Below are 21,754 nucleotides of genomic sequence, written 5' to 3'. Positions count from 1 at the left end.
CAGTTTGTGTTGCTGTAAATGATAACAATTCTGAGGTAAATGATGCCCCTTTTCCATCAGTACCTAATCTACTTGACTCGGGTAGGGTCGGCTCTAGAAAGGTGGACTGCTGCTCAGTCTATAGCTTTTGTCAGAACAAGAGTGGATGAAGGCTGCAGGCTGCAAGACAAAGCACTGTGGATAATCACAGGAGAGAGAGAGAGGAAAGCCTTGGAATGGTACAAGCTCAAGGAAGTGTGATGGTAAGCCAGTATTTCTCAATTAGTGGGGTGAGCCCCTGTGGGGCAAGGTGGATTCAACTCTTTATTCATACTTAAATGATAAACAAGCCTCCAATCACTAGGTGGCAGCAGTGCTCAAATCAACAGACCACCTGTACCAGAGGAAGAAGTGCACAGCACCGGTGTAAACAGACCCGATGGAGGAGATATGGAAAAGCTTGTCATCGGAGTAAAAAGAAAAATGGAGGCATAAGTTCTACAAAAATGCACTTCCTAGTGATTCATTTCACTTTTTTCTTTGCAATGTGAATCACAAACTGTTTTACTGTTACAAATGGAGTTAATAAACTCCATTTGGAAACCAGGAAATGGTTTAAAGCTGTTGCAGATGCCTGAAGCTGACACCGGAAGCTAAGTCCCTTTTTCTTGCACGCTGGTTCGTTGAGTACAGGTGTTGCTCTTGAATCTCTTTGTTTCGCTCATTTCTCTTTGCTGCTTGCTGCTGGTAGCATTGTGACTGATTGAAGTTGGAACTGCAGGAAGATATCACCCTTCAGAGGCTGTGCAAGCAGTTTTTGTTCTAGGTCTGTTGTCACCCAAGTCTGGTAAGCCTAATTTCTTCTTGGTTAAAGACAGTATTAGCTGTTCGCCCTCAGTTGTAAGCTTGTTTGATATATTGACTCGCCGATAAGAGTTTTCGGCTTGCGCAGACTCTCTTTGTTGCCTCTGCGTTTTTGTTTGCAAGCGAAGTGGTTGTGAAACAGAGCCAACAGAGGACTTTTCTGTTCAATCCAACTTCTCTGTTTGCTTTGGCTGTATACGAGGCATTTGGGCCTCTGGGAAGAGGGCAGTTCATTGTCCCCTTTGGTTCTTTCTGACAGACTGTGCCAGTCCTCTCGCGCTGGCACAGGATTGGGCCTGGGCTCTCCTTTATGTTTTCCCCCATCCAGCCAGTCTTTCAAACTCTCCTGAGAGTTCTTTGGGAGGGGGTGTCGGATTCTCCACCCCAACCCGGGTCGCATCTAGCTCTGGGTTTGGCCACTGCAGGGCCCGGCTCCTCCTTCTCCCGATACAGTGGGGAGGTAGGCCGTCTGATGCCTCGTGCGTGGCACCGTCCACACATGCCGTCTATATGAATAAGTGGGCGGTCTTTGAGGATTGGTGCCGTGGCAGGGTGCTGGATCCAATACATTGTCTGGTCACTGACATATTGGCCTTCCTTTAGCGGTTGCTGGATCTGGAGCTGTCCCCGTCCACTTTGAAGGTCTATGTGGCTGCCATCACCCGTTGGGATGATGGGCTTAATGGTTGTTCCGTGGGATGGGATAAGGATGTTTCCCCGTTTCTGAAAAGTTGCTAGGCGCCCGCATCTGCCCTCGCACCCTATGACCCCAACATAGGATCTATCTATCTATCTATCTATCTATCTATCTATCTATCTATCTATCTATCTATCTATCTATCTATCTATCTATCTATCTATCCCCAATGTCCCCCCCACCCCACTGAAGACTGCCTCCAGTCAACCCCCTCGCAAGACCAAAATCCTTGGATATGAATCCTGGATAACCGCCACAGTGCTTGGTCCCACAGAATCCTCATGCACACGAGAAGTAAGAGGGACTGAGCTTCCGGTGTCATGTGACTATATAGTCTCACATGGATCACCAGTAGGTCATGGGTGACTGTTGTCATTAGTACTCGACCAGCACCTGCGCAAGAATGATCTTTCAGTGCTTGATGCACAGCCTCTGGCAGTCATCTGGGTTTCATAAAACCTTGGTTACGGTGGTAACTTTCATTACCTCCACAGTATTTACTGCAACTAAACCCACCAGTGATTTAACAAGCCAACCCTGTGAACATTAACTCACCACGATACACAGAATTTGCTTTTACAACCACCTGTGAAGCAGTGATTATATGGTGCCCCAGTCACTGAGCCCAAATGACCATAAACTAGAAAAGACAATGGGACAGTGATAAAAGAATAGCCTCGGCTTTAGAATCAGTGTTTCTGATCAACACAGGTGCAGATATTTGCACCAAATTAAGAGATGTGCTGGGGAAGTGCTCCTCACTTACAGGTGAGGCTGACCTCATTTTAACAAAACAAAAAAAAAACACGTATAACAGCTCTATTTCTAGATTTAATATTCCCCTGTCAGTGTTTGACCTAGTGCACAAAAACAATAGACAGATCCCATCCTGCAGTGGGATCCAGAGTTTTTCGCAGTATCTTAAATGCTTAGAAATGAGTGGAAGATCATGCAAGACTATATATAAATAAATCACATTTTGTGAGCAGTTATAATTCAACAATGGATTATTTTAAAATCCAGATATGAAAGGATTTGGAAGCTAAAAAACAAGAGAACCTTAAAAATGACCCATTTTAAAATTTTGCTTGTGTTGTTAGTAACTAAATAAACCAAAGTGATAAATAAGTGTGACAAAACCTTAAGCTGTGGTGTAGACTCTATGGTTAATGTCATCTGTATAATCATATTCAATAAATAAAATTATTATTGAAAGGTTTCAGTAATTCCATTCACTAAATGAAACACGTGGATTAATTCCACACAGGCTGGTGTTTTTAAACCTTTGCTTCTGTTAATTATGATGATTTTCTGCAGCAACAGGTGGGGGAGGGGCAGTGCTCAAGGCCTAAATTTCTTAAGTTTTGAAACTGCAACTTTTTAAAGTCTGTATTCTTTGACAGGTGTAACCAAGCCATTTCTACTCAATACCTAAACACGTTTAGCTCTGACCAGCGAATCTAGAGACGGAACAAAATTAGTCAGTGTTTAGAGAATTAAAGTTTGAATCTTCATTTTAACATTGTAGTATTTAGCATCTGCTTTCTCTTCATAGCAAGCCGTCCCCACATAAATAAAGGCATTTTAATTATTACAGGCCTTAAACACTGCATTGTATGATGGGGAATAGAATGACCTTCTTGTGCTCAGCTACAATTACTCATCCTCAAACACCCACATAACTCCACATGGGGGAAAAAAACACAAAAGTTCTTCACATCATCAATTACACAGGCTCCTACAGGCAAGCCATCTAATAACAGAGATCCCCCACACCTACATATGGAACACCTCCTGCAGTCACATGGCTTTTCCTCCAATGCAGCATTAATAACTTTGTTTAGATCCATGATAATCTCTGTGTGTGCATGTCACACAGATTAGTGGGAGGCTTACCTTGCAGATAGTCAGCAAGATCACCTCCATTGCAGTACTGTATGAGGAGACAAACACCATCAGGAAACACGTAAAACTCAGATTCAACATTGTTAAGATGAAAAAAGCATTTTGTTATCATCAGAACACCCAATTAGTGTTGGAGGGTGTCTCTGCAATTGTTCTCCTCAGTGTTTAAATCCTACCCCTGATAATGGCAGGCTCATCAATTAAGGCACTGAATGTCTGGAACCTAATCAGTGCAGACTACCACTTCCACTTATTTAAGAGGAGGAACATTAAAACAGGCCGATAAGATGCTGGGAGGTTAAAAAAGGTGACTTTCTGAGAGAATTAAGAACTACTGAGAAGCCCCTTGCTGCTTCCTGCCTTTCTGAGGGACTTACGGGCCGTTGTCTTCCACCTCAAGCACTTCTGACACAAACCTGTCATTTGGACCTCACTGCCACATGAGCTACTTTCCTTGACCACATTAGAAAACAGCACAAAGCTGAGACCATGTTGATGTATGAGACATTGTGAGGAAAAAAGAATGCATCTGAACATACTACACTCAAGCACTCATGCCTGCAGCATCCTCCCTAAAGGAGGAGTTATCACACTGCTAAAATAGACTTTATTTTCATTCTACAGTTGAATTAAAAAAAGTAAAGAGGCACAAACGTGAATGTTATTAAGTCCTAAGATCACACTGAAGTAAATTATTTTCTGCCCCTAAAGTGTCTGACATGTTTTAGACAGTCCCACACTCTCATCTTTCACTTTGTTAAAGTACCTTTTGGTGAAATATTGTTATGTTGACATTGTTTCTGTTTTTAAAAAAAGTAAAACAGTTTTAAACCTACTTTCAAACAAAAGCAGACTGTAGACTGCCTCTAAGATGAATCTTGTGTATACAGCAGAACTGACTGAGTTGACCTAGTTCAGTAGAGCAGAACTATCTAAACTCTGACATAAACGAGGTTTTAAAGAACACACTCTTTAAAAACAGTAAATGGTTGCAGTGATTGATGGTGTGATGCCAAGGATGCTGGAAGTAAAACTGTGGCTGTAAACAAAGCCCTGATGCAATAGTGTCTTTCACATCATAGTCTGCAATTCACCAGTTCACGATCAGCTGAAAGGCCCCGACATGCAACATCGAGACTGACCTCTGATCAACCTCTACAGGTAGTCACAGAGCAGTAAGGACCAGTAGACCAATGAGTGTAAAGACAGTAGTAGCAGCAGCCAACGAGTCTGGATCAGAAGAAATGTGCAGCGACACAAAATGGATCCTCAAGCATCTGTCTAGTTATCTCAATCTGATGCAAATAACATGTTGAGGATGGTGCATAACCTAGCTTGTACTTAAATCTCTAAATGCTTTAAGGCAGACAACAAGAGGATCATCACTCAGAGTTAGCCAGATATTAATGGGTGTAGGGTAAATTTAGGACGCACATTTAATACATCGCTTGGGTGAAAGCTAGAGAATCATACACCACACCTCATCTATAGGTTCAACATGTATGATGTGAATGATCAAAAGATTCATAAAAGCTGTTTAATAGTAGTTGCTCATTCATGAGGATACAGAAGGGTCAAATGTGGAAGAAAGGCACAAGAAGTGGACAGAAAGCAGGACAAACAGGGGAACACACAATATTCATGGTTCATACTGCAACTGAACTGAATTGAATGTCTGTATTGCCATTATATGTGTACCATACAACAGAACTGCTCTGGTTGTTTGAGAAGTGTAAAGAAATTTCCACCAAATAAAAGCATACAAGTTGCAAACTGTGAAATATCTGGACTCATGTTTCTAAACTTACCTCCATCACCAGGAAAACAGAGTTGGGAGTTTCCTGGAAGAAAGGGGACACAGAATCAGTAAGAGGAGCCATTTGTCCTGCAGCAGCTGTCTGGTTCACCACACAGCAACATGAAAACAGCCACCGGAACCTTTCTAGAGTACACAGTACCAACACCTATGTCAGTGTTAAGAGCTTTTTATGAATTGCTGCTTCTATAACGTTTCACTACATCTATAGTGAGTACAATTTGTTGCTCTCACAATACAGTCAAATAAAAGCAGTGTAGCTGTTTTCTAGCTGCCACATTCTCTTATTACTTTTAAAACAAGAACAAGTCATTAGCAGGAATCACAATAGTTTAGCATCTTACATTTGTCTAGTAAGATTAGCTTAAAACACTTTAAAAAATTAGAGATGCAGTTTCTACCTTAAATAAACAGTTATTTCGATTTTCATTTGTCTAAATTCCTGATTTTACACCTAATTGTAAAGGGTGCAAACTTGCACAATATTAAACTTTTCTCAGATTTGTATCTGGCATGGCACAGAAGGTCGTAACAAAGTTATGACCTTTGAATAAGTATTACAATTCTAGGTTAAAGCCAGCCCCTATTTGTATGGTTCTGAAGTTGCTCAGTCTAGCCAATCTCCATCTGCAGGTAGTTGGGTTTGTGGCTGTGGGGAGTGGGGGGCACAAAAATCTCCTGCTACATTATGCATCCAAGTGTGCTAAAGGCAGATTGCATAATGGTTTATTGTGCAGTACGATTTAGAAAGAAGGGGGCCTGGAACAGGGTGTACGGGCAGGCAACAGCCATGTCACTGGATGGGACATGGTCATGTCACAAAACACACTGATCTACATCCCAGGGTTGATTAATCATTTCTAATGAGAGAATATTATTCCAAAATGACCACTCAGATCCTCTGCATAGTAATGTTGGACAAACGGAAGGCCAGCAAACAGCAGGAGAGGAAGAGAAGCTTCTGCTCTTGCAGCTCTTTGTAAACAAGGCAGGTGGAGGCAGCTTCACATAGGAGGGCCTTTGTTTGCACAGTTAGAGGAAGTAGCAGTTAACCGTTATGAAAGAACGACTGCTCAAATGATATTTATGTGCCAATGTGTTCTGGAGGCTTGTGTTTACACACTGACTCGGATAGAACGGGAGGTTTTGAGCCACAGATGGTGAGCTACCAGCTGAGGGCAGGGCTCTAAAACAATTTTTCCAGCACAAAATCTTCCAAAACAACCATGATATAAATAGCCAGCCACCTCTGTCATCATGACATGCCCCCAGTCATGTAACAGTTTCACAAGCAGCTAAAATCATCAGCCTGGAAACAGAAATTAGACTGCCAAGAGTTAGAACAGCACTGTGTTTGGCTCCTGGGTTATTGCATCACATTCCAACGCTAAAAGTTGAGGGTTATGCAATAGTATGTGGAATAGGAAAAACTGCATTGAGGAGATGAGGTATGTCTGTGTGTAACTACACGTTTGTGAGTAAATGGCAGCAGCAGATGAAGAGTTTGCAGGATCAGCCCAACTATGTCACCAAACGTAACCCTGTGCATTCTGAGCAACTGTGGCACACAATGGTCACCATTGTGTGCCACAGCTACAGTTTTCAGTGTCAGAATGAGCAGGACGACACATGGCCAGGACAAAAGGTCAGGAACACTTGTAGATAACAAACTGTAGATGTTTATCATCCCACATCCCGAGTTGGTCTCCTCCACACACACCATTCAGCATGCAGGAGTCACTAATATGCATCATGTGAGTGTGTTGACTCCTGCTCCTGTAGTGATCCAGCATGTCAACACAGAAAGCACATGTTACAGTGCAGGTGACTGGGAGCGTGTTCACGTGCCTCGGTCAGCAGCAGTAATAATGTTTACCTCGGAGTCTCAGTTCCACCCAGTGAGAATGTCTAGATAGCAAAGCTCTGAAGAAATAAACACACAAGCATGTTTTCTAGGAAAACCCAGCTGGCTCCCTAGAAACATTCACCCCCTTTTTTTTTTATTTCAGTCCTCCCTTCAATCTAGCTGGAATGTCTGGTGCTATTAGGACATTCATGTGAAAGCCAAGGGCCCCTCTCCATACAGGCACACACTGTTAAACTTCAGAGAAGACTGGGGCATATACTGAGCTCTCATGGCCCAGTTCACAATGTTTTCTACCACAACATTCAACATTTGACACAAAGAAGGCGATCTGTGTCTGCTGGATTGATTACGTCTGGATCCCATGATCTGGACGTGGGGTGAAGGAACATTTTCACCAAGAACTCAAACATACAAGACATTTGTATCTACGGTTGTACTCTGTGTATTCAGTGTTAAGACCAACGCTACGGTGGCAACTCTGTACGGTGGTGGTAGAAAGAAACAGTGGGGAAAAACTGCTTTAAAGATTAGGATGAGCACCAGCATTGAACAAACCAAGCAGCATAATTACTTCAACAACAAACTAATCAATACCACCCTGCTTTTATCATTTAGTTAGAACCAATTGGCTCTTTTAGAAATGCTAAAGATCAAAATACTGAAGGTGTTTTTGGCGGCTTGAACTAGATACTATTAGCCACAACTTTGTCTGCATTGATTTCTTCCTCCTAAATGAGATTGAGATGATTAACTAAAACATAATTATTGGATGATAACTCAAATCATAACCACTGGATAAAATATTGCAGTGGCTTTAAAATGATAGAAGCACTAACCAGAGATTTTGTGGCCAATTGTTAATCCCTATTTTTTTAACTCTGACCAAGAGATCCCACATTTAGAGAACAAAATACCTTTTTTAACTGTCTGGATAAACTCAAATAGAACTGTCTTAACAATAAAACGTTTAGAGTAAAACACTAGGCATGTTTACATGGACATAAGTATTCAGAATGAAGGGGCCAAACAGAATAAAAATGCGTCATGTAAACGCGCCAGTCGGAATATTCTGATCTGATTCAGCTCCACTTGGAAATAAATTGTATTTCAAATGAGATGCATGGTTCATGTCGATCCACAATCTGAACCGCATTCATGTAAACACAGATCGTTTCATTCTGATTGGGGCAAACTGACCTGACTGCCCTATGTCAACGTGATGCATATCTGGCTTTAGTGGCAAAGCTTGAAGGGATGTTAATATAAACCTAAAAATATCTCAGAAAACCCAAATCCTGTTCTGTAGCATAGTTCATGAATGGAATATACTAATTACATGCAGAAACAATCAACCACAGAACCAGAAAATACCAGCGCCTTGGAAAATCAAGGCATAGCTGCTTATCTATTTTGGATGAAGCTAAACTATTAGTATGTAGTTTAGCTCTAATATATGTATTTTGATTTGAAGTGCCTTGGTCTGGTCTGAGCACCATGTGTATATCCGAACTGGGATTTAAAAATGATGGCATCTGAGCTTTCACCAGAGAGAACAATTCTTCTGGAAAAAGCACTTTAGTCTGATAACATATGGTTCAGTTGGACAATGATCCTTAATGTATTCTTTTAATCGCACATGCCAGCAATCCCACGTCACTTTCAATTAATGTTTTTACAGTACCTGCCTCTGTCACCCCATAACTAAGCGGGCTTAGAGGGCGTCAAAACCTTTGAAGACCAAATCAGAACATCTCCAGGCCTCCATACCAACTTCATTCTTGCCAGGCTGCAGAATGTCTATTTTAAGTAGATGGTGGGAAATGACTATTACAATAGTGTGGTTGCATGAAGGAGTCTGAGGAAAAACAAATTCTTTAAATCTGCCGATCTAACTTTAAACTCGTGTTTACTGGCCAGTTATTCACCGACTTTAAGAACATGGTGTTTTCACATTTCCTTAAAAGTGATTCTTTTTAAATTATTATGATATTCCAGAGGGGGAAAGCCATGTCTTGCTGTAAACCCCTGCTTATATACAGTAAGAGCCTCCAATTACAGCCAGTGAGTAACTATCAGTTCACCTTTGGGCAGAAATAAGTGGCACAGTTGACAATCTAACAGTTTATCCAGCAGATTCAATAACAGATGAATCTGCTGACAACTGTTAGAAGTGGATCTTGGAAAAAGACCAAGTACTATAAAGATGGCTAAAAAGCATTTGGTTTCTGAGCTGTGTTTATCTGGACACATGGGAATGCTTCCAACCTGATCTTATCTACCAAATCCACAAACAGAAAACAATTATGAACAACCAGGATGATTAAAAAGAAGTCCAAAGGTTGAAAAACTGAATCGACAAACTGCCTTCTGTCTACACGAACAAACATTCAATGTTTGCATTTTAACACAAGTGTGAGAAGATGTAATTCACAAAGCTGGGTAAAATGGTATACCAATGTGTCCTTATACAGGCTCAGATGTGCACACGTCTTCCCTATAAATAAAAAGACGCAACATTGGTTCAACTAACAACCAGAATCAGTCCAACAGAACAATTCATAACTACCAAACCCACTGACTGAACCATAAAACCAATTTAAAATTGGATCAGTATTAAGACAAAAGATGCACCAACTGGTCAAAAAGTTCAGAGAATAACACAATCGGATCTTTTCCCAATCAGTGAGTGAACATGCCATGCCAATTGCTACTTGGCCGGGCTGACAACACAGTTGGGAGATAACAGGAAGGACAAATGGTCTACAGCCGAGTTGCTCCATTTTATCCCTTTGACCTTTTAACCTCTGTCATGTAACATAGTCTAAATAAACTGGACGATATGCATGGATACAACTGTTTTTCTAATGTTAGCACTTACTGCTAACATCAGATACCAGACAGTTTAAAACTGGAATTCATAAACATTTTTTCAGTGTGTGACACTGCCTCTGCTACTAACTACTACATAATTAATGTCCATTCATCACAGGAAGTTGTTCTTATATCTTCTTACACTGTAGTTCTTCAAAAGGATTTTGAATCACCTAAAATCAACAGAAGGTCAGGCGTTTTACTAAGATAATTCATTATGTGTACTTTAATGGAAATCAACCACAAAACTGATTGAAGAACCTCTGATTAAGACAGAAAAAAAAAAATGATGAAACAGTTACTGATATTTAAATAGACACAATGTTTAGATACACCCCATAACCTCCAGGTCCACTTACCTGAACGTCATAAAGAGCCACAATGTTTTCATGTTGCAGTTCCTGAGTAAAAAAGAGCAGATAGTAGTGATATATAAATAATAATAATAATAATAATAATAATAATAATAATAATAGATAGTAGTTCTTTTACGGGTATGATGACCTTTTTCAGTCAAAAAGGTGCAAATTCAGGTTTTAGATCAATCTTTAACAACAAACAACGGATCAGTGAGAAGCATTTGATCATTGTGCCCACCTTAAGGATTTTGATTTCCTTGCCAAGGAGGATCTGGGACTTGGACAGGTTCTTCTTATTAATGCTCTTAATGGCCACCTCCCAGTCAGTTTTCTTTACAGCACAGAGAAGAAAACAGGTTAGAGTATATTTTCATCATGAAGTGTCTGCAACAACATTCATCTATCTCCAAACAACATGCTGATTTCTTCAGTTTCACTCATCTTGTCTTATGATTAATAGATATTTATCATAAAGGCACCATTTGTTGCAATACTTCCTGTGTTGTTTTTCTTTGTTTTTAAAAGTTCTTTCAGATTGTTTTTAGACACCAAAGCTACGATATAATGATCATTATTGAATTTAAACTATGTTGTCTTTTTCCTTTTAAACATACAATGTTTTCCATTGATCCATCACAATATCCAGTATGTTATGCATATAAAAGGATGTGTGTGTGCAGAAGAAAAGCCCAGTGGTTCACAGTGCCTTATTGGTAAGGCTGTATAATGCCTGGAAGGCTGAAGGAAGCTTTTAAGATCAGGTCACTTGGCTTTCTAACACCAGCCTCCTTGGCTGAATGATGAGGTCCTCAGATGACAGCCAGAACAAGGGCCAGCCAGGAGCTATTCCCCTCCCCCACCAAAATAAGATCCAATGTTTCCAGATGGGTTCCTGGAACAACTTTAAAAATAAAGATTTCTAGAGCTCACAGACTCCACGGGCATATGCTGCATCCACATAGAATAGCTATAAAAAAGCCATTTTCAGGAAATACATGCAGAGTTTAGAAATCAGAATTAGTATATAAAGGAGGAATACAAAGACAAGCCGCAAGTCTCCAAAAGAATCTAGGTTAATAGGAGATGTTCCTATTCTGCCGATGAAGTCGGCCTACAGGCAGGCAAAGGACCCAGCATGGGAGTGACGCTGCATTAAACTGACATGAGTCAGTGCAAATGTGTGTGTGTGTGTGTGTGTAGTAATACAAAGAAAACTGAGCTGTATCCATCCCCAGCTCACCAACAGCCTAACCAGCCAAGTGTAACCGAGTCCCCACTATGTGCATCCGAGGTCGGGGGTGGGGAGGTGGGGATAAGTGACCCCTGTGGTTCATTGTGTATCACCCGGGAATGCAGAGGAGTACAGGGGGGGTGGATAAATCTACTTTCCATCCATGAGTTAAATAGCACACACCAAGTTATTATGGCCTGCAGAGTCAGCCTGTAAAAACGGAAGCAAGCTCTCATTTTCTAGAATAACACATGATCTCATTTATGAATCACAGCTGATCACAGTGTGAGTAACAGCAGGATTAGCATTAATAAGCAAGGGGAAGAAACGGCAGAGAAACAAGACAAGCATGTAGAACTAAAATAAGACCAAAGGAGTCACAACGTACAGGAACGGTAAGAGACACTGAGTGTTTTAGTAGTTTGGATGACCACTTAAGACCTAGCATATGCATAAAGTATAATAAAAAATAAAAAAAATAGATTAAACTTAAAACATACTCTTTAACAAATGGAAGAAAAGATCAAATCTGTTATTAGATCCCACAATGTGAGGACAGGCTTTAGGAAAGGTCAAGTTTGACGCTAATGAAAGGTGTGAAAACTAAGCCCCTCCTAGACAAATTAAACAATTTACCTCCCCTTTTTATATTCTCCTTACTGCATCTTTACAGAACTAAACAAAAACTTATTTCCTAATAAATTATGGTTAAAATATGGACCATTCAATCATTAAATAAATCAGAAATGATAACGAGTTAGAATACATTTTCATCATGAAAATGTATTCTAACTCTTTCAAATTTTTGCATATACTTATTATAGGACAGAAACTTGATATTCCCCAACCTCCCCTCCCCTTTCCTTTATAAAAACAACAACAACAAAAAAACAAGCAATTACCAATTTACCATTCATCAAAACATTTTCCATTGCTGCTTTATCAAGGCGGAGTTTCAGGGGGCAAGGTGCACATCCCCTGCAATCAATTAGCCAGAAACTGGGTGTACCATGTACAAGTCGCCAGTCTATCAGAGTAACCCAAGAACAACGCAGGAAACACATGTATGCAAACACACATCTGCATTTAGAGTGACCATTTAATCCAACATGCAGGCTTTGGCCTGTGGGAGGAAAATGGAGTATCCAAAGAGAACCCATGCATGAACATGCAAACTCCTGGTTGGGATTCAAACCCAGGACCATCTTTCTGCAAAGCAATCACGCCAACGACTGTGCAAGCCAGTGATGATTCTATTTTTTTGGATTTGACTTACAAGATTGAAAAGTATTATTGCTAACTGAGCTAGTTTGTTGTCGTGGTCTCATGGTCAGAGTTATCAACCTGATCAACAGCTAGATTTCTTTTTCAGTTTATTTGGGCTTTTTCTGTTTTGGGCCTGGGCTGAAACATGTCATCTGGGAAGGTCAAAAAATTGTTTGAGTAATATGGATCCACATAAATAAAAAAAACTACAAAAATAAAACTAATTGATAGAAAAATCACAATAAACTGTGAGAGCGCAGAAACCAAGTCATGGATGTTATACTCAGGTGGCGCTTACCATTAACCTTTATGTTAATGGTCCAGTAAATATTATTCCATGTAATTCCATGGATCCATTCCTCATCTTTTTTGTAAATGCAGGCCAACATGTCAGCTGTGGACAGCTGCACAAGCAGTAGCCTGCACCCATGCATGCATTGATGAGGACATGGGGACATTTATCTTGCATCCGGAGTCATTTAAGTGGCACTCCACAGATCTAGTTTATGGATTTTTATTTTTGAGAGCTAAAGGGTGTTTTGCATGAGCTGGAGGGAACAATATGTGCATGTGTGCTCATGACTGTTTTACTTGGCCAAACAAACCCATAATCCTCAGAGATATAGAGCTTCACATTGGTCAGATTTTACAATTTAATGTAATTTTTTGAGCATTAGCTCATAATCTAATAGATTTCTGAGCTGCAGCATGAATGAACACAGTGCAGCGGTTATATGAAGGCTTGTATTCTTAAATAGGCAGCCACCCCTCCTACCTCAGTACATCAGCAAGTCATTCACTGTTGTCTGACTCATCCATTTCATGAATGAACCAAATAACATAAATAATAAATAATAATAAAATAAGGCAAAAACAACCAATAATACTGACTGCTATGTTTTCCATGAGCCTAGGTTCCACATGTTTAAACTGTTTAAATAAATCACCATCCCAGAGGAGGTGACAGCCCACATATGCTGCTGCAGAGCTGCTCTCTCCACTGACTGACCCACATTTTCTTATTAGGCTGCTCCCTGTCCTCTTTAGCAGAAATATTTAGTTACATTTAAATCAACCCATTTTATTACCTTTCTGTGTCTTCCCTTGAACACCACCGCAAACGCTCCATGTCCAACCAGGTCCTTTCTGCTGTACTCAAAATCTCCCACAGTTTCCATCATTATAAGGCAAATAGATCAGCTGAGAACTGAGATGAGTTTCCAGGAGGAAAATATCCGCTCCGAGCTGATGCTGCTTCTTCTGGCTGCACTTATTTCATGGCAGGTTGCCCTGATGTACCTTTGTGGTGTAAATAAGAGATGTAGGCCGGTGATGATGCGTTCTAGTGCCTTGCGAGCAGGCTGGGATGTTTGTAATATCACAACAGATCAGACCGCTTTGAGTATAGCTACCATCAATCCTTAGCCTAACTGTGTCAGTGGCCCAGTTGAACGACTGCTCGCTAACACACTCTGTCCCCAGACACCTTACTTATCACCATAGATTGTCTACATGATGTGAAGCCGGGCGGACACAACTCTGCGAAGCCTGGACCAGCTGCAGAGCAATACGTTAGTCTGACCGTGACATAACCCTGTGGCTACACCTAGCGTCATAGCTGCATACCACAGCAGGTCTGCGCAAACATGCTAACAACAACATAAGCTCAATAGGTCACTGCTCTACTAACATTTAAACCAAAACCTAACCAACATTAACGAACAGGTTGACGTTCAGCAGTTAGCCTAAACATCTCAAGAATACAATGTTTCAAATGCAAACATTGAATTTCTGTTCATCCACAGACGGCAGTCCAAATATCTTCGACAAGTCGTTCATGTCTACAAGACATCTCCCCAATGCTGAAAAACACTGCCCGCTACATCCGTAGGAATACTTCCAGCAGCACTGGTTGTCTTCGTCGACTGGACTTCCGTATGCACTGGGAGCGACTGTAATTACATTTGATGTCAAATACTACACGCTAAAGTACCGACATAAAGTCGGTGCCCCAGTATATCGCTTGGGTACTCCAACTCCGCTGCATAGAGTCAAACAATACCTAGAAATAAATGTTCAGTTTTTATACGCTCTTCACCGCGGAACACACCAACGGCATGTCTTTCCGCCGCAAGAGTTAGTCCGTTAAACTAACAGGATTAAGCTCGAAAATTTCTTACGTAAAAGATCAAACAGAGATGTAGTCTCCGTTGGTTTATTTCATAACACGTGTTTTTGCTATTGATGTGGGGGGAGTCTACATGTTTGACTCATGGCTATGTTGCTCAGAACTACAACGTCATTTTAAGGGCTTAAACATTATTAAATGCAAGTGGGTCATAAAATAAGCATCCCGACAAATATGGGTAATTTGATAACACTGAGAGTCTCTGCAGTGATACAACTAAGTCCACATTGTAAAACAAAATATATCTTAAACAACAGCTTCAGCAATAAGGACTAGATCAAGGTTTGACGCTCTCTGGTGGTTGGAAATATAAACAGGCACATCTCGGAAAAACAATCTGCCATATTTTGGATTCACTGCTCTTGGCAAATGTTCAGTGGATAGTTTCATTACACACATCTACTTTATATACAGTGGGGAGAACAATTATTTGATGCACCGCCAATTTTGCTGGTTTTCCCCACTTGCAAAGCATGTAGACGTTTTTAACTTTAATCATAGGTTCTCTTCAACTGTGAGTCACTGGTTCTAAAACAAAAATCCAGAAAAACATATTGTGTGATTTTTAAGTTTTGCATTTTATTGCATGACATAAGTATTTGATACATCTGAAAAACAAATTTTAATGTTTGGTACAGAAACCTTTGTAATTCCAGATATCAGATATTTCCTGTAGTCCTTGACGAGGTTTCCAAACACAGCAGCAGGGATTTTGGACCATTCCTCCATACAGATCTTCTCCAGATCCTTCAGGTTTCAGGGCTGTCGCTGGGCAATACAGACTTTCAGCTCCCTCCAAAGGTTTTTGATTGGGTTCAGGTCTGGAGACTGGTTAGGCCACTCCAGGACCTTGATATGATTCTTATGGAGCCACTCCTTAGTTGCCCTGGCTGTGTGCTTTGGGTCGTTGTCATGCTGGAAGACCCAGCCACGACCCATCTTTAATTCCCCTACTGAGGGAAGGAGGTTGTTGGCCAAGATCTCCTGATACATGGCCCCATCCATCCTCCCTTCAATCATCATGTCCCCTTTACAGAAAAGCATCCCCAAAGAATGATGTTTCCATCTCCATGCTTCACAGTAAGGATGGTGTTCTTTGGGTTGTACTCATTCTTCTTCCTCCAAACATGGCAAGTGGAGTTTAGACCAAAAAGCTCTATTTGTGACTCATCAGACCACATGACCTTCTCCTATTCCTCCTCTGGATCATCCAGATGGTCATTGGCAAACTTCAGAAAGCCCTGGACATGCGCTGGCTTGAGCAGGGGGACCTTGCGTGCGCTGCAGGATTTTAATCCATGGCGACGTAGTGTGTTACTGATGGTCTTCTTTGAGTTGGTGGTCCCAGCTCTCTTCAGGTCATTGACTAGGTCCTGTAATTCTGGGATGGTCCCTCACTTTCCTCATGATCATTGATGCCCCACAAGCTGAGATCTTGCATGAAGCCCTCACCAAGGGAGATTGACAGTCATCTTAAACTTCTTCCATGTTCTTATAATTGCTCCAACAGTTGTTCCCTTCTCATCAAGCTGCTTGGCTATTTTCCTGTAACCCATCCCAGCCTTGTGCAGGTCTGCTGTTTTATCCCTGATGTCGTCACACAGCTCTCTGGTCTTGGACATTGTGGAGAGGTTGGAGTTTGTTTGGCTGAGTCTGTGGACAGGTGTGTTTCATACAGATAACGAGTCCAAACAGGTGCAGTTAATACAGGTAATGAGTGGAGAACATGAGGGCTTCTTTAAGAAGAACTAACAAGCCTGTGAGAGCTGGGATTCTCACTAGTTCTTAACTGATCAAATACTTATGTCATGCAATAAAATCCTAATTAGTTACTTAAAAATTACACAATGTGATTTTCTGGATTTTTGTTGTAGATTCCATCTCTAACCATTAAAGTAGTGATGTCAAAATGAGGCTTTTTGAAGCATAGAATCATTTTGAACCATTGTGTCATAAAGTGGTTCACTACTTTATGACACAACTAACTGATGTGGCGACATCATACATCAGTTTCTGTGAGGACACGTGTGTGCAGACCAAGACCTTCTGCACCTTTGGGAATAACAAGCCATGGTTTACTCCACACCTCAGGAATCTGCGCAGGGAAAAGGAAGAAGCTCACAGCAGTGGAGATTGGGCGCGGTACAGGCAGGCCAGGAACATACTAACAAAGGAGATCAAAGCAGCCAAGAGAAGCTACAGTGACAAGCTTAAGAACAGCCTTTCTACTGGTGACACTGCAGCTGTATGGACCGGTCTGAGAAACCTGACTGCCTACAGGAGCCCCTCCACCCATCCTGAACAGAGTCGTCTCTTGGCCAACCGTCTGAATGGCTTCTACTGCAGACATGACAAGAAGCCATTCACACCTCAAATCATCCCCTCCACATCCCATTCAGGAACAAATTTGACCCGTAAAACAACCAACCCCCTACCTTTAGATCCTCTGTCTGCACTAAAGATCTCCGAGGAAGATGTAAATAGGCTCTTTCATCGCATGAAAACAAAGAAAGCTGGAGGACCTGACAACGTCTCCCCATCATGCCTGAAAGCCTGTGCAAATCAACTAGTTCCGATCTTCACAAGGATCTTCAACAAGTCACTGGAGAAATGTGAGGTCCCCTTCTGCCTCAAACGATCCACCATCATCCCGGTTCCCAAGAAACCCACCATCGTAGGATTAAATGACTACAGGCCTGTAGCCCTGACGTTTGTGGTCATGAAATCCTTTGAGCGGCTGGTGTTGTTGAGCACCTGAAAGACATCACAGGCCCCCTGCTGGACCCCCTGCAATTTGCTTACCGAGCAAACAGGTCGGCAGATGATGCTGTTAACTTAGGTCTACACTTCATCCTGCAACACCTCGACAACCCAGGGACGTACGCCAGGATCCTGTTTGTAGACTTCAGCTCGGCCTTCAACACCATCATATCAGACATCGTCCACCAGAACCTCACCCAGCTCAACGTCCCAGCCTCCACCTGTCAGTGGATCAACAGCTTCCTGACAGACCGACAGCAGCAGGTGAGACTGGGGAGCATCTTCTCCCGATCCAGATCAATAAGTACTGATGCCCCCCAGGGGTGTGTTCTATCCCCACTCCTCTTCTCCCTGTACACAAATGACTGCACCTCATCGGACTCATCCGTGAAACTCCTTAAGCTTGCAGACGACACCACTGTCATTGGACTGATCCAGGATGGTGATGAGTCTGCATACAGACAGCAGGTGGATCGGCTGGTACACTGGTGCGGTCAGAACTGCCTTGAACTGAACCCACTCAAGACTGTGGAAATGGTGGTGGACTTTCAGAGAACACCACCCCCATACACCCCCCTCACCATCCTCAACAACACTGTATTGGCCGTGGACCACTTCAGGTTCTTAGGAACCACCATCTCTGAGGACCTGAGATGGTCTTCACACATAGACACTGTTCGAAAGAAGGCCCAGCAGAGACTGTACTTCCTGAGGCAACTCAAGAAGTTCAACCTTCCACAGGAGCTGTTGGTCATCTTCTACACTGCCATCATTCAGTCTGTCCTGTCTTCATCCATCTCAGTGTGGTTTGGCTCATCCACAAAACAGGACAGGTCCAGACTGCAACAAATAATCAGGACTGCAGAGAGAATAATCAGAGCTGACCTTCCCTCCATCCAGGACTTATACAGGTCTAGGGTCAGGAAAAGAGCTGCTAAAATCTCTGCAGACCCCACACACCCTGCACATAAACTGTTCAGAGCTTTACCTTCAGGCCGCCGCTACAGAGCACTGTTCACTAAAACCAGCCCCCACAGAGACAGTTTCTTCCCCCAGGCTGTTTCTCTGTTGAACATTTAATAGAGTACAGAATAACAGCATACAGATGTTGCAAATGCACCTTTTTATTATATATGTGTATATTGTACATTGTAAATTTGTATATTCTGTAATGCAAAAACAGAACAAAACAGCAAAGTGTACCGGAGTCAAATTCCTTGTTTGTATGTACGAACTTGGCAATAAAGCTGATTCTGATTCTACGCGAAGCTTCATTCAGTTCCCTAGGTGACATTTACTGGCAGTAGTGATTGTTGCACCAAATGAAGCCCTGCCAATGTGAGGCACCTCTTGTGTAAATAATAGCACTTATGTATGTATATATGCGTGTTGTACATATATGTTTTTAGTAACCCATTAAAGATTCTGAGTAATTAACTCATGAAAAAATAATAATTTAAAAACAATGTGAACTGTAGGGGATTACAGATGAAAAATAGCCTTTAGGCTAATTCTGGCTTCTTAAACTTGAATTGTCATTTGTTTTATGAAAATCCACTGTCCCATTTTAAATAAATAAATAACAAAAAATAAATAAATGAATAAGTGAAAATGTTTGATTTGTCATTCAAATTTACTTTGGGAGTGTGCTTGATGTGCTGAATCTTTTTAGACATTGTGCTTGGTGTAATAAAGTGGGTGCTTGTGTTACTTCAGATGTTTTTATTCAAGAAAAGTAATTTCTGCACAGTAGAAGGGCTCAAACGGTTTCTTTTTTTTGAGACAATTTCTCCAGCTTTGGAAAATACTCTTTCACAGGGAACAGAGGAGGCTGGTGTGACAAGGAACTGTTTAGCTGGGTGGTCTAGGTTTGGATGCAGTGAAAGGCTGGGAGTCCTTCACTATGAAGTCCACAAGCGCTTCATCAAGCTCTTGCTTGCTGGATCCTAAAAAAAATAAAGAAAGAAAATAACAAAGACAAGTAACTTCATTTTAACTTACAAATATTTAACTGTCATTCTTTCTAATTCTGCATATATATCTATGTTATGCTGACCTTGATTAGTGGCAGGAGGCTGAGTGTTTCTCCTGTTTGGCTCTATAATGCCTGAGCATTGATGACGTATTATTATGATTATACGTCAGCAGCTGCGGGGAAAGCAAACTCTGCACCTGTAAAACCAAGATAACAACCGGTTACTGCACCTCTTGCATAACATGATACCATGACTATAACACTACTGCATAGTATAAGCTATATACCTTTTAATAAACACTTTGAATGTACATCAACTTATTAGGTGGCACCAAATTGAAATATTCCCACACTTGGTAACGCTTCCTAGATGGTTGCTCCATGACAGAATAATCCACCAAAACTCCGAATATCCAAAAACGAGAGCTGTTCGTAATGTATAATACGTGTAGAACGGGGATGTGAACCGGGGCTTGAGAGCATCTTAAATACACTGAATCGCGCCAGATGTTTGAAACTCCGCCAGTCAACTCAAAGCAGTCAGCTGACTCGGTCTGAATGAAGCATCGGTGACGTCACATGAAGCAAGCTCCGGCCCACTGCTTCACTATAACTACCCTGTCGAGTTTGAAGCGTGCTTTGAAGCCTCGGTGTTAGAGGTAACATCACTATCTGACACCTTCAGGGAAGAAGCTGGTTCTGAGTCTGGTGGTCTTGCTCTGAATGCTCCTCAGGTGCCTGCCTGAGGGGAGGGGCTGAAACAGTCAATGTGTGGGATGGGCGGAGTCCTTCATGACGTGGAGGGTCCTCCCCCTGCATTGTGATGTGTAGAGGTCTAAGGTTGTGGGAAAACTGCTCCCCACAGTCCTCTGTGCAGCCTTTACCACCCTCTGCAGAGCCTTCCTCTCAGCAGCAGTGCAGCTGGTGTGCCATACAGAGATGCAGGTACAGAGGACACTCTCCACCACACCTTGGTAGAAGCTCAAAGTCCAGCCTTCCTCAGTTTCCTGAGGAAATAGAGATGCTGGTGAGCCTTCCTGACCAGACAGGAAATGTTGGCACTCCAGGTGAGGTCATTGGATATGTGCACACCCAGGTACCTGAAGCTGGCGACCACTTCCACAGCTGTTCTTCCGATGTACAGGGGAGGGAGAGGGCGCTTGTCCCTTCTGAAATCCACTACCATCTCCTTAGTCTTCTTCACATTGATGCACAGGTTGCTTTCTCTGCACCACTGCAGCAGGCGTACCACCTCCTCTCTGTATTTGGACTCATCATTATTCATGATTTGTCTTGCAACTGCTTTGTGGTCTGTATTGTCTGTAAAAATTAAAGACTTCTACATGCTTTGCAAGTCGGCACACCTGCAAAATTGGTAGTGTATTAAATACTTGTTCTCCCCACTGTAGGTAGAGTAAATGTTTAAATTTTCTGAGCCCAGATCATTAGTACCTCTGGAAATGTGCTGCTTCTTCCAAGACAGAAATCTTTACTTATTTCCTTTAGATGGCTCCAAAACCATATTATAGCATCACCTCCTTGAGTGTAATTTCTTCTTGTTGTCGATGTTTTAGATGCGTGCAGGACTAAGGATTCATTGCTGAATCTCACCTTCATCCAATCATCCACAGTCAAGGTGGAACCATGCTTTTTTCTAAGGTCTTAATTTGTTTTTTATTTGGCATTTCTGTACCTAAATCCCATTTCTTTCAGAAGATTTATTAGAGCTTGTTCAGAAATACTGAGTATTTGTCATCTTTAGTGATTTAATAAGGACCCATGTAGCGACAGCCAGGCAGGCGGAATCCACCAAAATGCATCCATCCCATGATGTCTATACCAGTAATTAGCAACCTTTGGAAGCCATGGAACACAATTTCCCCCCTTGTTTCACCTAAATCAAATATTTGCATAATCCAAATGGCCTTTAAATGAAAGAGTTTTATCAAGTTTCATATTAAAAGCTGTTTTATGGT

At 41.7% G+C, this 21,754-nt stretch overlaps 1 protein-coding gene across 1 annotated transcript in view; it reads right to left on the bottom strand.

Annotated features, from left to right (window-relative positions):
- The window catches only part of ulk2 (unc-51 like autophagy activating kinase 2), a 37,859-nt gene extending 22,093 nt beyond the window's left edge, over positions 1–15,766 (bottom strand). Inside the window, exons 1-5 of the mRNA XM_047391511.1 lie at positions 13,944–15,766; positions 10,597–10,689; positions 10,359–10,400; positions 5,254–5,286; positions 3,437–3,473 (exon numbers count right to left, since the gene is read on the bottom strand). Coding sequence (XP_047247467.1) covers positions 3,437–3,473; positions 5,254–5,286; positions 10,359–10,400; positions 10,597–10,689; positions 13,944–14,036 — 298 coding nt within the window. The 5' untranslated portion in view covers positions 14,037–15,766. The remainder of the gene's footprint in view (positions 1–3,436; positions 3,474–5,253; positions 5,287–10,358; positions 10,401–10,596; positions 10,690–13,943) is intronic.
- Positions 15,767–21,754: the final 5,988 nt, after the last annotated feature.

This window comes from Girardinichthys multiradiatus, chromosome 18, assembly GCF_021462225.1.
Source record: "Girardinichthys multiradiatus isolate DD_20200921_A chromosome 18, DD_fGirMul_XY1, whole genome shotgun sequence".
NCBI classification, from domain to species: Eukaryota; Metazoa; Chordata; class Actinopteri; order Cyprinodontiformes; family Goodeidae; genus Girardinichthys; species Girardinichthys multiradiatus.
The sequence above is the reverse complement of the archived record's forward strand: the minus strand, read 5'-3'. Positions and strand labels throughout refer to the sequence as shown.